The sequence below is a fragment of the Fundulus heteroclitus genome, unplaced genomic scaffold (assembly GCF_011125445.2).
Source record: "Fundulus heteroclitus isolate FHET01 unplaced genomic scaffold, MU-UCD_Fhet_4.1 scaffold_625, whole genome shotgun sequence".
Classification (NCBI taxonomy): Eukaryota; Metazoa; Chordata; class Actinopteri; order Cyprinodontiformes; family Fundulidae; genus Fundulus; species Fundulus heteroclitus.
The window spans coordinates 4782-20121 of NW_023397061.1; the positions used below are offsets into that span (position 1 = coordinate 4782).

At 40.7% G+C, this 15340-nt stretch overlaps 1 protein-coding gene across 3 annotated transcripts; it reads right to left on the bottom strand.

Annotated features, from left to right (window-relative positions):
• Positions 1–7653: 7653 nt before the first annotated feature.
• LOC105923718 (gastrula zinc finger protein XlCGF48.2) lies at positions 7654–15078 on the bottom strand. 3 transcript variants are annotated; one of them, XM_036133448.1, is made up of 3 exons: positions 14582–15078; positions 9849–9898; positions 7654–9722 (listed from the first exon to the last, which is right to left on the bottom strand). In XM_036133448.1, exons 1-3 carry the CDS (start codon positions 14656–14658, stop codon positions 8581–8583), a joined length of 1269 nt encoding a protein of 422 aa, XP_035989341.1. In that variant the 5' UTR covers positions 14659–15078; the 3' UTR covers positions 7654–8580. The 3 variants fall into 3 exon arrangements, with proteins under 3 accessions (XP_035989341.1, XP_035989340.1, XP_035989342.1); XM_036133449.1 differs by having other exon boundaries at positions 9453–9722; positions 14790–15078; XM_036133447.1 differs by lacking the exon at positions 9849–9898 and having other exon boundaries at positions 14790–15078.
• Between the last annotated feature and the right edge of the window lie 262 nt (positions 15079–15340).

Below are 15340 nucleotides of genomic sequence, written 5' to 3' on the forward strand. Positions count from 1 at the left end.
AGGATACAGTTTAAAATAAAAATTTTCTCCAAAACTCACCAAGATGCAGCTGTTCATGCTCTCACTCCAATGCAACTCACCCATTCAGGACACTGCTCCACAGCACTTCTGTTATCTTGGGGCCCACGCACGTGGAGAAATTCACACCCTCGTGAAGACACACACACAACCAGAAATACACACAGACCCCCACAGATCCGCAGAGCCCAACCAATCTCTCTCACGCTCTGTCACACAGCATGGATCTCATTCAGAACCAAGACATTCAAAATATTAGACAAAACGTAACAAACATAACATTTAAGACAGACAGCCTGGCGCGTCACAGAGAGACCCTCGTCCCTTCCATAGTCGACGGAACGTTCCCTTATTTTAAAATCTCCTCATCTGACCGTCGTGTATCAGAACCTAGTTCTGATACTAGAAAACAATTTAATTGTTCTCCTGGGGCCCCTTTTTAATCTCTTTTCTTTCTTCTCTTATTTACTTCTGTATTTTCTTCTCTATTGCAAACCTATCCCGTGCCTCTTTATGAGCGTCCCAAGTTCTCAAGTGGTGGCGCAACCACTCAACCCTAAAATCACCAGTTTGTCAATCTGGTTTCCGTGTGGCCAGTCCCCAGACACATCTTTATTTTTTTTGTCTTTGTTTTTATCTTTTTTATTTTGTTTTATTTTATTTTTCGCCTCACCATTTTAAGGCTTCTTGCCATTTAATTTAGTATCCAATTTTACGTTTTTCTGACGTGAACAAACACATAAATTCAATAATTTCTCGATTTCAACATAAATTCCATTTAACCCTCTCACACTAGTTGCTCTGTTCAACCTCTGATATTTTGAGAAGAAAGTATCTTAGACTACAGCACCACTTAAATTTGGCCTAAACATCTAACATTCTGCCAATGGAGAAAAATCTCCTTACATTTTTCCGGTCGACCGGTGATGCTGCAGAATTAGTCCTCCTTTCGTGTCCAATTTTCAAACAGACTCTTACTCACAGCCAAACTCCGAGGGTCACGGCACCATGATGAAGAATTGGGTTTACTGGCCTGTTGTTACATGTCTATTGAAAACCCATCTTTCCCAGTTCCGGATTTGGCCGCAAGTGAGAAGACATTAATCAAGAGGTAGAACAGTTTAAATGCATATTTAATTTATAGAAATTAAATATGGAGACAGAGTATTACATTGCCATTCAAGATGTTTTCCCCGCACGGTCAAGAAGTCTGTCTAAATTAAGTTTTGCCAAGCCATCCTTTTTAATACAGTGTCTGCCCTCCTCCTTCTAAGTTAGGGAGGGGTAATCTGTAAGCTATCTGTGTCTCAAACAAAGAGACTGCTCTTCCCAGTACGGGGTCAGGCGGCGATGACCTAACAGCCATAAAACTAAATTTGCATGTTATTTTACCCTGGCCACAGAGAGGGGAGGGCAATAAACCGCCCTGTTATTCTACCCAGCAACAGAGAAGGGAGACACCCCTACCAAGATATATTTTTTTAATTCATTATAATAATAATTGAACTTTATTGATCTCACAATGCAGAAATTCACTTCTGCATCTTAACCCATCCCCTTGTGGAGCAGTGGGCTGCCACTGTGCGGCACCTGGGGAGCAATTGGGGTTAAGGGTCTTGCTCAGGGACCCAGAATGGAAGCTTGTGGGAGTTGAACTAAGAACCTCTGGGACCGAAGCTCTGTGCTCTAACCACTAGGCCACCACTCAACAACATCCAAGATAATATCATCGTGCTAATCATGATCCAGCTAATTGGGTTCTTCAAACACACCTGTTGTTTATGATTAGTATCGCTGGATTGAGTTATCTGAGATAACTGCGCGTTCATGCGTTTGTTTAAACGGGGAAATGTATCGATAGTAGAAACAATGATCAGCAGCGCTGCTATTGGCTGTTCAGCATGGCCAAAGAACGTCCACAGTTTTTCTCCCAAGCAGAACACAAGCTTTTAATGGAAGGTTATGCTGAATTTGAGTCGTTAATTAAAGCGACAGGGGATTTACACAACAGTGCTGGCCCGAGCTTCTTGGGGGCCCTAAGCAGAATTTTATTTGGGGGCCCCCCTCCCACCATGCAGAATAACCTATGGTAGAAGATTATTGGCACAAATGTCACGCTGTAATGTAATAGCGAATATTAGAAATGAATACAGTGAGGTTATGTATCAATACAAAATAAATAAAAACATATAAAATTTCATCATCATTCATTTATTGTCATCGCTTGCCAATATTACCACTGATGGGGCTGCAATATATGTATATATATATATATACACACACACACACACACACATATACATATAGTGTATTAGCAGCTTCCTCGTAAAATTGCGCCGTCATTTGTTTGGCATCAAAGTTTGACATCATCGTAAATGAAAATGCACGTGGAAAAATACATAAAGAAGGGGAACCTGCAATTTCACATTTCTTTCACTATTATCTTAATATAGATTAAAAATGTTTTACTATAATTATAAAACACTACGTGAATGTTATTTTTAAACAGTGGAAATAAAGTTGTCTCCTCCTCTCCTCTCCCTCACCCCCAATGTCGACATCCAAAGCTCTAACGCTCTGACTCTGGTCACTATGGTAACGTTTAAACACACAGTCAAAGAAAGATACATATACTCCAAAAAAGAATAAAAAGTGCATGAATTTTAACTCACCATAACGCTAAGTCAATGGGAGCCCTGAGCTTGTTTCTCTGCAACAAGACGGTCCCATCTGGGGGCAATGTCTTCAGAAAGTTCATCAAAGTGATGTTTAACTTTTCTGGTCCTGGTTGCTTCAAACTGCGCTTAACTCCATAAAAACACTGATGGCGTTGTGCAGAAGAGTCGATGCTTTCAGAACATCCGCATCTGTAGTTTGCAGGAGCTTTTATAATCTCACCATATCTGTGCCAAAAATATGGGGTTCCATTTGTGCCAGAAATATGTTTATGCGTCTTCTGACGTGTTCATGTGTCCATGTATGTGTCTATGTAAGGTGTATATGTATCCTGCTTATGTAATGGAAGCTGCTTATGTCGTGTCCATGTGCTGTCAGCATATGTATTGTGTCTACATGAGGGATCAAGTGCATGGCATTTCTTCACTTTATGTTGTTTGACCTTGTTGTTGAACCTGTAATCATGTGATCTCGGTTTGCTGTCGTTTCCCCCGACATCTCCCTGTGCTGTTATACCTGTCATCTCCTCTGCTGTTACAACCTGTCGTTACAACCTGTCCTCCCCGTTATCGGGCCGTGTTGTCACCTGACGTCGTCATGCACTGCTTTTACACAGTTGGGTGGGTTCCTGCTGCTGTTTGCCTGTGCGGTTACCTTTATTTTATTCCTCTTTATTTTTAATCTTTAATGTCACAACAGTAATAACTCCCTGATTGTTCCCAATAAGCTCCGGCAAACACCTTGGTTCTTCACTTACTGATCGGTGCGGTCACGATAAACCTACGTACACACCACTTCTGGTTCAACCGAAATTTCAAAATAAGAGTCTTTGACACAAACGCCTCCTTTTGCTTCAGAGTTGAGCTTCAATGCTATTAAAATGAGCGCAACCAAATTTGTAATTTCTAAATTTCTCATCTTTTCATATTTACAATTCCAACCTGTGATGATGCTTAAATATACAGTGGACAGAAAATATCATTTTAAGAAATATTGTCCCTCTGGGTGAAAAAATTCTCTGGATTTTAACCCACACCCTTTAAAGGTTGCACACGTATCCACTTAGGCAAGGCAAGGCAAATTTATTTATATAGCACAATTCAGTACAAAGACAATGCAAAGTGCTTTACATGATTAAAATATAGCAAAATAAAACCAAGTAGGAATAAAATGTAGATAGAAAATAAAATAAAAGCAAGTAGGGATGTAGAAACAAAGAAGAACATTAAAAACAGTAGAACAGTTTAACTAGAACAGTCAAAGGCAATTTTAAACAAATGTGTTTTTAATCTTGATTTAAAAGAACTCAGGCTTTCAGCACTTTTACAGTTTTCTGGAAGTTTGTTCCAGATAAGTAGAGCCGTCCGTCCGTCCGTCTTCTTCCTCTTATCCGGGGTCGGGTCGCGGGGGCAGCAGCTTCAGTAGGGAGGCCCAGACGTCCCTCTCCCCAGCCACTTGGGCCAGCTCCTCAGGAGGAACCCCAAGGCGTTCCCAGCAGAGAGACATAGTCCCTCCAGAGTGTCCTGGGTCTTCCCCTGGGCCTCCTCCCGGTGGGACGTGCCCGGAACACCTCAGCAGGGAGGCGTCCAGGAGGCATCCTGACCAGATGCCCGAGCCACCTCAACTGGCTCCTCTGGACGTGGAGGAGCAGTGGCTCTACTCTGAGTCCTCCCCGGATGACTGAGCTCCTCACCCTATCTCTAAGGGAGAGCCCAGACACACTACGGAGAAAACTCATTTCAGCCGCTTGTATCCGGGATCTCGTTCTTTCGGTCAAAGGACCGGACCCAAAGCTCGTGACCATAGATGAGGGTAGGAACGTAGATCGACCGGTAAATCGAGACACACCCATCTGGAATAAAATATGATAAACTTTCCGTACTGGAAGAATAAAGGTATTTAATACCTGGAACATTTATTTGACGGAACTGAGTTTATCACATTTGATAGATTAAATATACCATATGGTCTTAATAAAAAAATACGTTTTTAGAATGTCAACCAGTTTTAAACACACTTTAGAACAACATGCAACAATACGACATATGGAGTAGGTTGTTGGCGGTGTGGGGGGGGGGGGGGGTTGGAGGGAGCTCTTCAGGGTTTTTGTTTATTAGATCTTTTTGTAGGAGTGTTTGCGTGTGGGGGCACTAGGGTGGGAATGAGTGAATGTGACTTTGTGTAGCTTTCTGTTTGTCTATTTGTCAGGCTGGAGTTGTACAGCCTGCTCTCCCAGGACATCTCAGGTCTCCACTAAGTGTGGCGCCCCCCCCGCTGGCTGGCACCTTGGCCTGGTGGTGCATTGGTGGTACTCGGTGTCAGGGGATGGGTGCTCCTTGGGGCCGTCTCTCTTCCCTTGGGTGGGGGAGGCAGCCCCTCTTGGGCACCTTTGCTCTAACGGTCCCTTTGGCGATCTGGGATCACCTACAGGTGCTTGGATCCAGGTACTTGCACACTCACCTCTATGCAGAAAACCCCTATTATTATTTTCAGCTGTCACTTTATACATGCCGTATTAATTAGTACTGTATATTCTTCAGTGATGTATCAAGCCATTACTTGATTGTATCTATAATACTTTGTCAGCTGGTTGTGCTGTTCGTTTTACATCTCTCTTTGCAGGTGAAGAAGCAGACTGAGGACTTCTCTCCCTTGTTTGTCCTCTTTCTCTTTCACTTTTTCTCTTCTTTCTCTTCTACTTTCTTGTTTCAGTGTCCATATAACATGAAATATTCTTATTAGACTTATTAGATCTGTTTTTTGTGCCTCTAAGCTTTGCAAAACCCCTAAAAGTAATAGGAAATGGCAATACTACAAAAGCAATCTAATAGCTAAAAACATTAACTGTAAAATGTAATTTATTCACTTATATTCTTGGGTTTTCTGTGTCTCCTTACGGCACCTGTGCCTCCAAGTATCTTTTCAACAGAAAGAACTGAACACTATTTACCAAATAAAGACACATTTCTCTTCAAATAAAATTTATTAACATACTTCAAATTGCAGTTAAATTACTGAGGTCAACAAACTCTTTAAGAAATTAACTTTGACTAAACTATTAAGTAAAATGAAAGTAATAAACTAAACTAATATACTACTGAGAAAGGAACAGATAACAACATGGGAAAGAATAAATGTGGCCTCATGACCTTCAGATTATGAGGAGGGCACCAATAAATTATGCAGTTATGTCACAGTTCAGTGAGAATATTTATGTTTAAGAACCAAGGTTAGTTTTTTAGGAATTTGAAATGAGGTAAAAAAAATATGCCTTAAAATTTATTTAAAAATGTTTTGTTTTCAAATAATCTCACAATGCAAAGCAGAAGGGTAAAATATGATTGCATTTAAATATTATTTTAAGAATTAACTGAGTTATAAACCAATAACATTTTAGACAACTATTAATATTTTGACTGGAGCTGACGACACAAGGATACATTTATACACTAACAAGATGCTGTCTTAAAACGTTCTTGGACTCCAAAGACGGCGAACGAACAGACAGACGGCATGATGATGTTGACAAACAATAAACAATGAATTTACCCGATCTTTTAGCTGGGAGACATAATTTATCAGAGACATGATTTAGCACTCTGAAAAGCCATACAGACATATTTTATGCAGTTCAGTGAGACGACATAAGCGAAAATGGCGATAAACGGATCAAGCTCACGTTGTTAGACCATCAGTTTTAAACAACAAAGTTTGTAGCAACTTAAAATGGGAAATCCCAAAACTAATTTTGCAGCATTGATGCTCAGTGGGCTGTTAGCACACTAATGGTTAAAGCAACAGGGTGTAACCTTTAGGACTAGGGGCGTTAGTCCTGTAACTTCCAGGTTTAGTGCCCCTAAAGGCCACTGGTAACACTGCAAGTGAATCACATTTAAATAATTTTTATGTACTGTTATCCTAATTTACTCCTCCCAGACACAAATGTTACTGTGAACCGTTCTAATGAATGGTGGAAAACGTCAGATGGGGAGAGGGAGTTGCATGGCGGCGGCTTTCAGGCTAGCTGCTGGAGCAAAGCGTCTGCGTGAATCATCACCAGTAGAAAGCAAGGACAAGTCTACCGCTTAAGGGTTATAGAGAGCAATTTCATTCAAAATTAAATAATGTTATTAGTAAATATGAATTTAAAAAAAATATTAAAAAATAACACTTTGTAATTGGTTTACCTTATGAGTTATTTATTATTCATATTTATTTATTTATTTTAAGATTTATTTATATCATGATGGAATTTCATTTGTCACTTTTATTTTGTTTCCCATTTATTTTTATTTAAAGTTTGCAAGGCAATTAAAACATTTCTGAAGCCTATGGGCATTATATGGCTGTCATGATTAACTTGTCTTTTCAGTGTTGGATGGAAGACCAAGACGACGGCGCCGGAGTGGCGGACAGGGGTGGTGGCCCTAATTTTTAGGAAAGGGAAGCGGAGGATGTTTTCCTATTATCGCGGAATCACAATTCTCAGCCTCCCAGGGAAAGCTTACTATGGGGAGGAGGCTTCAACTAATTGCTGAACCTCAGCTCCAGAACAAACAATATGGCTTTCATCCTGGCTGTGGAACAGTGGACCTGATCTCTGCCCCAGAATTGACGAGAGGATCATGGTAGAATGCTTCTCTGGTCTATGTGGGTTTTGTGGACCACATCTTTGCTTTTTGCAATTGACATGAGGCTGTTGGCTTCTTTGGAGCCAGGATAAACGGGAGCGGTCATGCTTCTCAATGGGAAAAAATATTTCCCCCTGTGGGTCGGGGGTCAGTCTCTGCCTCAAGCAGAGGAGTTTAAGTACCTTGGAGTCTTATTCATGAGTGATAGCAGGATGGAATGACAGATGGACTGACGTAACTGGGTTAGTAATGCAGCCGCTGCTCCTGTCTGTTATGGTGATGAAGACCTGAGTCAGAAAGCAAACTCTCCGTTTACCGGTCCGTCTATGTTTCAACGCTCGCCTAGGGTCATGAGGTGAGGATCATGACTAAAAGAACAAGATCCTGGATACAAGTGGCTAAAACAAGCTTCCTCCGGAGGGTGTCCGGGCTCAGCCTTAGAGAGGAGCTCAAAGTAGAGCCGTTTCTTCTCTCCATTTAAAGGAGTCACTTGAAGTGGTTTGGGAATCTGAGCAGGATACCTCCTGGGCACATCCCACTGGGAGGAGGCCAGGAGGATATCGTTTGGCAGAGGGATGTCTGGGTTTGTGCAAATAAACAGAGCTTAAACATCCCGTCTGATGAACACTAAAAGGCAGCACCTGTACGACTGACTAAATGTTACATAAATAACAGAGACTTGCTACAAACAGTCAAAGTATGAGGTTTGACGCAATGCTGCTGCGAGTAACAGCCATCATGAATATCAAAGTCGGGTACCATCCTGTTGGACCGAATTCCCGACTCGTAATACTGACTTTAGGGATCGTTCCAGTTAAATTTTCCAACCCAGAGGTTGAGAATTTCGACTACAGAGGACAAATGGGACGCACCATTATACCGGAGAAGAGCTCTTACACATCAGACTTATCCTATATCCTTGTGCTCTGCCATTACACTATTGTCTCAATCTGTCTGTCTTTTATGACCGTATTAATGTGTTATCGTACTTTGGTATAATGAAGCATACGGAGAGCATTGCAAAATCCAGAGTCAAATTTCTCGTATGTGTCCACATACTTGGCAAATGAAGCTGATTCTGAAAGTAATAATGTTTAAAAGGCTATAGTGATTATATGATTTAATCAACCTATGTTGTCGCAGATTAATAGATTATTAGAATACCCAATAGCAGCAGCCAAATTACAAAAAGAAAATTGCTGAGAAAAGTTATAATACAATATTTTAATTAGTAGTCTGTGTACAAGTCAAATGACTACTTCTCACTTTGGTGTATTTGTTTCATGTGCATATTCAGTCTCCTGACTTCAATGAAGCTTTTCCCACATATGTCACATGAAAAAGGTCTCACCCCGGTGTGTATTCTCTGGTGAACGTTTAAGTGATAACGTCCAATGAAACCTTTGCCACAAATTTGACATGAAAAGGGTTTCTCACCTGTATGAATTTTCTTGTGAACATTTAAATTGTCAATCCGAGAGAATGTTTTTCCACATGTTTGACATGAAAAAGGTCTCTCTCCTGTATGGGATCTCCTGTGAATATTTAAATCACCAATTTGAGCGAAACCTTTCCCACATGTCTGACAGGTAAAAGGTCTCTCGCCAGTGTGGGTTCTGTAATGCCGTTCCAATCTATACTTATTCTTACAAGATCTCCCACAAATGTCACATCTGAAAGGCATTCTCTTTGTGTCAGTATGAGACTGACTCTCTGACCCAGCCGAGCTGCTTCCTTCTTGATCTTTGGTTTCAACTACAGGAGGGATGTAAAAGGAATTCTGCTCAGTTCTTGGTTCTCCTTCACATCCCTGAAGGGTAGAAGTCTCCATCACAGCAATGGACTTGTGGACAAGGTTTTTCCCCTCTTGAATGTTGCAGAGGTCCATCTGGTCACCTCTAGTTGGTAAATGTTCTGGTATCTGTTGTTCTTGTTTAAGCCATAAAAAATATGGTTCCTCCTTTACATCTTCCGTCAGTGGATATTCTAATACCTCTGGTTCTTCCACCTGTTGAGGTTCTGGTACTTCCTCCTCCTTCTCTTCTTTAATAAGGGGAGGTTCTGATTCCTTCTGTTCCTCTTTAGCCATTGAGGACTCAGGTTTGTCATTTTCCTCTTTAATCCATCCTGGTTCCTCAAGTTCTTTAACCTGTGGAAGTTCTTGGCCTTCATCCTCGTCTTTAATCAGTGGAGGTTCTGGTTCCTCCTGTTCTTCAATCAGTGGAGGTTCTGGTTCCTCCTGTTCTTCAGTCAGAGGAGGATCTGGTTCCATCTGTTCCTCCTCAGACCACTGAGGTTCTGCTTCCTCCTGGTTATGACTGGACCTTCTCCTCTGGTTGCAGAGCTGTTGGATGGCAGAAGCTTCCTCCTCCATGGAGACATGTGGCTTCTGGAGGTCTGTGGGGACAAAGAAAGAGATCATTAATATAATTCAACTGATGACTGCCTCATGCATTAACCTGGTTAGTCCTGGACTGAAGCCATCACGATTCATCTAAAATTACTTTGTTGTGTTTCACTTAAAAGGATGTGAAGTTTCCAGGATAAAGTGTCCTCCACACTGATTGGCAGCCCTGGAAAAGATGATCAAAAGCTTTAAAATAAATTCAGATTTTATTCCAACAGCAAATCTTCACAGTGAAGTATAAACCATTAAACCATTAATTTGAGGACATTAATTGAGTGGGGGTCTCAAACAGCCAGAAACAAAATCACTGCAGCCACAGTTATTTGAACCCTAAACGAATTCCATAAAATCTATTTAACTGATGTATTTTAAAAGCTTATTTTTAAAGATGATCAGACTGTGCAGGAATTTTAATCAGTAAAGCCTGGCAATCTGGTTCTCTGGGAAGACACCTGATGGGACACACTCATTTCTTTGGTGTTTTGCTGCTAAATTTGTTAAATCTGTCATGGTTCAGACTCTTGATTTGATCTGATTTATTTTCACTGTGACATCTCTCTGTTATTCTAACACATTCACGTGAACAAACACATACTCTTCATGTTTCACACTTTGTTGTCAGAGCAGTAGCCTTAGCACTACTATGACCTCCTTTTCTGTCTCTCCTTTTGATTCTGTACAAGTCTCCCTCTCTCAGTCCCCACCACCCCTTTTGTCTTTTTAGCCACATTTACCTGTTAAATGGCGGCTTTCTAACTTTCTAAGTTGAGTACGATCTGGTTCCTATGTAATCTACAACGAAGCAGACGTCCACAGAAACAAAGTGCTTACGCTCTGTCTGGCGTTCGCTGGAAAACTAAACCAGAAAATGAGTGAAGCAGCTTCCTTCTTCAATGATCGACCATTTAAGAACATGGTAGCAGCCAACTGCACCAGAAAGAAGTGACTGAAACTGGGGCGAGTACCGCAGCTCCGCCCGTCACCAAGCCTTGCAGCATGACCCCCCCTGGAATTGGTTAGAAACGAGAGCAATCCCTTCTCGTCCATCACCAACTGCCCAGACTCACAAACTTCCCCAAAGCCACTCAAGTAAGCTTACAGGATACATTTGGCAGAAAAGTATTTAAGTTAAATTGGGATGCAATTAGGGTAACGTTGTCTGATGTTTTTCCGTTGAGTTTACTGAAGAAATAACACATAACTTTATAAAGCTGTTAGCAGAAGGATGTTTTGATCCGCTGAACGTGATCTTTGCCATGTTGCTCCTACGCTGCGCTGATGGTGGCATTTTATGGCAGGGAGGGGCTAAGCCCTGAGTGGCAGCCGTTCACGTGCACGTGCAGTCAGGATGGCTATATAAACAAGAGACTGGAGAACAACACAGCAAGATGGTGGGATGTCATACCATATTCCATATAAAAAGATACCTTTAGTTCTTCACAAAACTATTTTTACCACTATCTAACATAATGAATTATTGCATATTGTTCCTTTGTTTGTGTTTTCTAATCCACTCATTAAACTGAAATCTGAAAACAAGCCCCCTGACTTTCCGTTAGTGCTAACTGGATGTGCTACCAATACTATCTGTTGCACTCTGAACTCTTCAAAATGTTTCACTCTATCATTTCATTGATGCACTGCTTGAGGCAGCTTTACGCAACTGCCTACTTGGCCTGGATATCGGGCCAAGTAGGCAGGAGAGTACTTTTCACGATTGGTAAAAATAGGTCAAACATGGTCTTTTTCCCCCAAACAATTCCTCACAAGATGAAATCTTAATTTTTCCAAAGCAAATAATTTGAAAACACAAGATGACATTTATTGATTTATTGGGCATTGCTGAGTCTACCTAAAAATGCTACAGAAAACACATAATTGCTCCAGCCCCTCATGACCAGTAGAATTACTAAATAGACTCTCACCTTTGTAAGGAAGTATCACATATTTATATCCAGTAAAGGAATTTTTATGCGTAACAGCAGAAATGAAAACCATATTCATATTCACTTTACACACATTATGTTTTATGCACTGCTTGAGGCAGCTTTACACAACTTTACTGTCACATAAAGTTGTTTTTGAATGTATTTTTAGTCATTGTCTTATTTTCCTCTGACATCTACAATGGCACAAAGTTGACTACTCTGGAAGCTTTGGAAAAGATAATGAGTTCCAGTTATGCAGAAGCTGAAGAGACTTCGAACCGCAGTGTGGATTTTGAAGAGTAAGAAGAAGAATCTATTTTACAGGAACATGTTCATGAGTAAGTATTGATTATGTTTCAAAAACAAAAAAACATTTATACCTTGTAAACAAAAGATCTACACTTGCTAGATATGGAACTTGTTCAAGGAGTGGTATAAAGCTTTTGCATCACTGCAGAGCGGGAGCTATCAATTATTTTATAATTTACCCAATTATTGTAAAAGAGATCATTACAGTGATTTAACTTAGTTCAATGAACCAGCATTTTGAACTTTACAAAAAAACATTTATTGCACATTTTAAATGCACCGCAAATGAAAAAAAAATTCAAAAGACCTAACTGAATGCACGGTAAGGTAATTTAATTACTAAGGTTTAATATATCTATATGTATCCCGGTTTACTATTTTTTAAATTAATGGCTTAATAATTAGACAGCAAAACATGCTTAATACACTTTTTTAAAAGAAATTTAGCTATTTGCAGCTAAAATAAAGCCACTTCAGGAATTAAGGAATTATTTAATTTCCAGAGAGCCAATCAGTGAGTTTTGACTATATGTATTTTGATCTAAGATAGAGGTCTTTGGTACTGGGGCATTTTGGGTAATTTACCAATAAAACAGAGACTGCGTCTGAGTTGATGCCAGTTCCAAACTGACAGCTCACATGGCCTCGGTGTAGGGCTCCAACTACAGATTAATTTCATAGTTGACAAATCTATGGGGTCATTTTCCAATAGGTCAACTAGTCATGACTATTATTTTACCATGCTCATAATTTTCTGTCATTAACAACACAGTTCAGTTGCTTGTAAAAAATATTTGGTAGATTTCAGCTTGTTTGGTCCCAACTAAAATTGCACTTTTTTCCATTTGGAGCAGTTTGTTTTAACATCGTACTTTTAACTATAATTTATAACTAGGAGTGAGCATTGATTAAAATTTCATGAATTGATTCCATTCCGAGTCTCAAGATTTAGAATCGATTCGATCTGACCCGACCGCAAATTGGATCGCTGGTATAAAAAACTTTTTTTTTTAGCTTTTGGATGTCATGCCTGTGTAGTAACATAGTACAGATTGGTACTAGAATCATATTAACATTTAACTGCAAATAAATAGAGTACTGGTAGCAAATGGCAGCTGTAGGGAACAAACCCTCTCCCTGAATGTTGAGACGATTGTTTTCACAAACATGCTGTGGGGCAGAAAACCCAAACAGATCCAGGGATGAATATTGGGACACCAGAGAAATCTAGAGCGGATATTTCTATTCTGTTCAAAAACACTTTATTAAACCAAAAGGAACGCTAAATTGGGACACTGACAAGATGCGTTATTTAAAATATGACATTAAAAATTTCACCTCCTGGACTGGAGTGTGAGGGTTCCTGTGACGTACGTTGCATCCATGCTTCTGACCACACGGTGGAGCTCAGCACTTTGTGTAGTTTTTGTTCTGCTGAAGTTTTAGAGCAGATGAAGAACTAATAAACTAACATGGTTTTTAAGCTAAAGTCTGCTCTCCGCGTGCTTTGCTGATATAAACACAATATCACAGCTTAGGCGAGCTGTGAGCAGACTCTCCGCGGACCTTTCACTAATCATTCACTAATAATACGGCTGTGAACCCATAATCACATCAGGACTCACGTCAGCCCCCCGGTACCCACAGAGCTATCCTCTCAATAGAAAGCCTCACCTGTACTTCACTCCCGACTAAAGGACAGGACTCCTGACTCCTTGATTATGGTTTTTATCATTGCAGGAAAATCCAAAGTCTTAATTTCAGTATTGCTGCTTTATTCTCCTCACAATATACTGAAGTCCAACTTTTCCGCCGCCGCCTGTTCTTGATATAGAGTTTAAAATTTTAAGAAGTGCTGTATTCTAACACCAAGAGGAAACATTAATCTACCTTCTCTGGACTTTAAGGAATGACCCACAGCTTTAAAAAACATCTAGTTTCAGCCTCATGATGAGGTGCTGAACTGTAGGATGGGCCAGAATTTAAAAATAAATAAAGCCAGTCGTTCTGCTGGAACATATTATTTATGCTGGCTCTCAGTGATGAACCGCAGCGTAAACAAGACAAGCTGCAGCTGTCAGTTAGCAGGTTTATTTAAAACAGGAGTCACCGACCTGGACCACATGCAGCCCACCAGCCTCTTTAAAAAAAAAAAGCACAATCCCCACTGAGCGCCATCTAAAACTTTATTTTATACAATTATTCTTCCTGTTTAGTAACATTTGCATTCATATAGATTTGAAATGACAATATCAATGACAAAGCATGAAAACAATTGTTTATTTTACATACATTTAAGGTGAACTCTGGCCGTCCTTCGTAAGACAACACCAACAAAGTATCTCTCAGTTTAAACAAAGGTTGGTGACCCCTGATTTAAAACATGAAACATCACAGCGATTAAAAACATTTCTAACAAGTATTTTTTTTTTTTGAGATTTCACGGAGCAAACAACACTTTGCAATCATCTGTAGTTTTTAAAGCTGAACACGGATTGATTGTTTGTTTATTTCCTGGTTGAGCAGAGGGCTCCTGAAAAGCCCCGCCCACATAAACATCTGCGTTTTCCAGCTGATTCTCACCGCGGCGCTGCTTTAATGATCAGAGTTACCTGGTTAACATCCGCAGTCTGGACTGAACCGATGGTACCAGACATGTTCTGGTTCTGCTGCAGCCTTTCAGAACCATCAACCTCTGCAGCACCAGAGCTCTGAGTAAACCCAGTTGCTGTCCAGCCCTGTTGAGCAACAGCAGCTGCAGTTGCAGCAACTATCAGCAACTGCTCCATGGAACACATCAGCACCGTTATCCGGACCTACCAGAACTTTGTCTCTGCAGCTCCATGGCGGTTCTGCTCAGCTTTAGTTCTGGTTTCCAGCTGATAGCCATCATCCTGCGGAGACCATGGAGCTCCTCCTCGTAGCGGACGATGGTTTTCTCAACCTCTGAGAAGATTTCTTCAGCAGCAGCAGTTAGTCGCTCTCTGATAAACTCTCTCAGATGCTGAACTGAAGACATTGTTGCTGAAACTACGCAGAGATTCAGCTGACACTCCACAACACAACCGTCTTCCAGCCGAGCTGCTGCTGGAGCCTTTTAGTTTCACTTCCGGGGGACGTCACTGAGACAAAGCAGCTGATTGGTCCATCTACCGCCCCCTGGTGAACTGGAGTAGAGCAGCAGATCGGCAGCAACAACAGACTCGGAACCAGAGCAGAACTTTTCTAAACTGTCATTAATGGAGCAGATATTAACCAGGAATACTTTTAACAGTAAACGTTTGTTTTTCATCTGTTTCAGTGTTTGTTTCAGAGTCTTCCTGCTCACAGATATAAAATGTAGACGTTTCGTTGAGGGGGTTGAGCCGCTG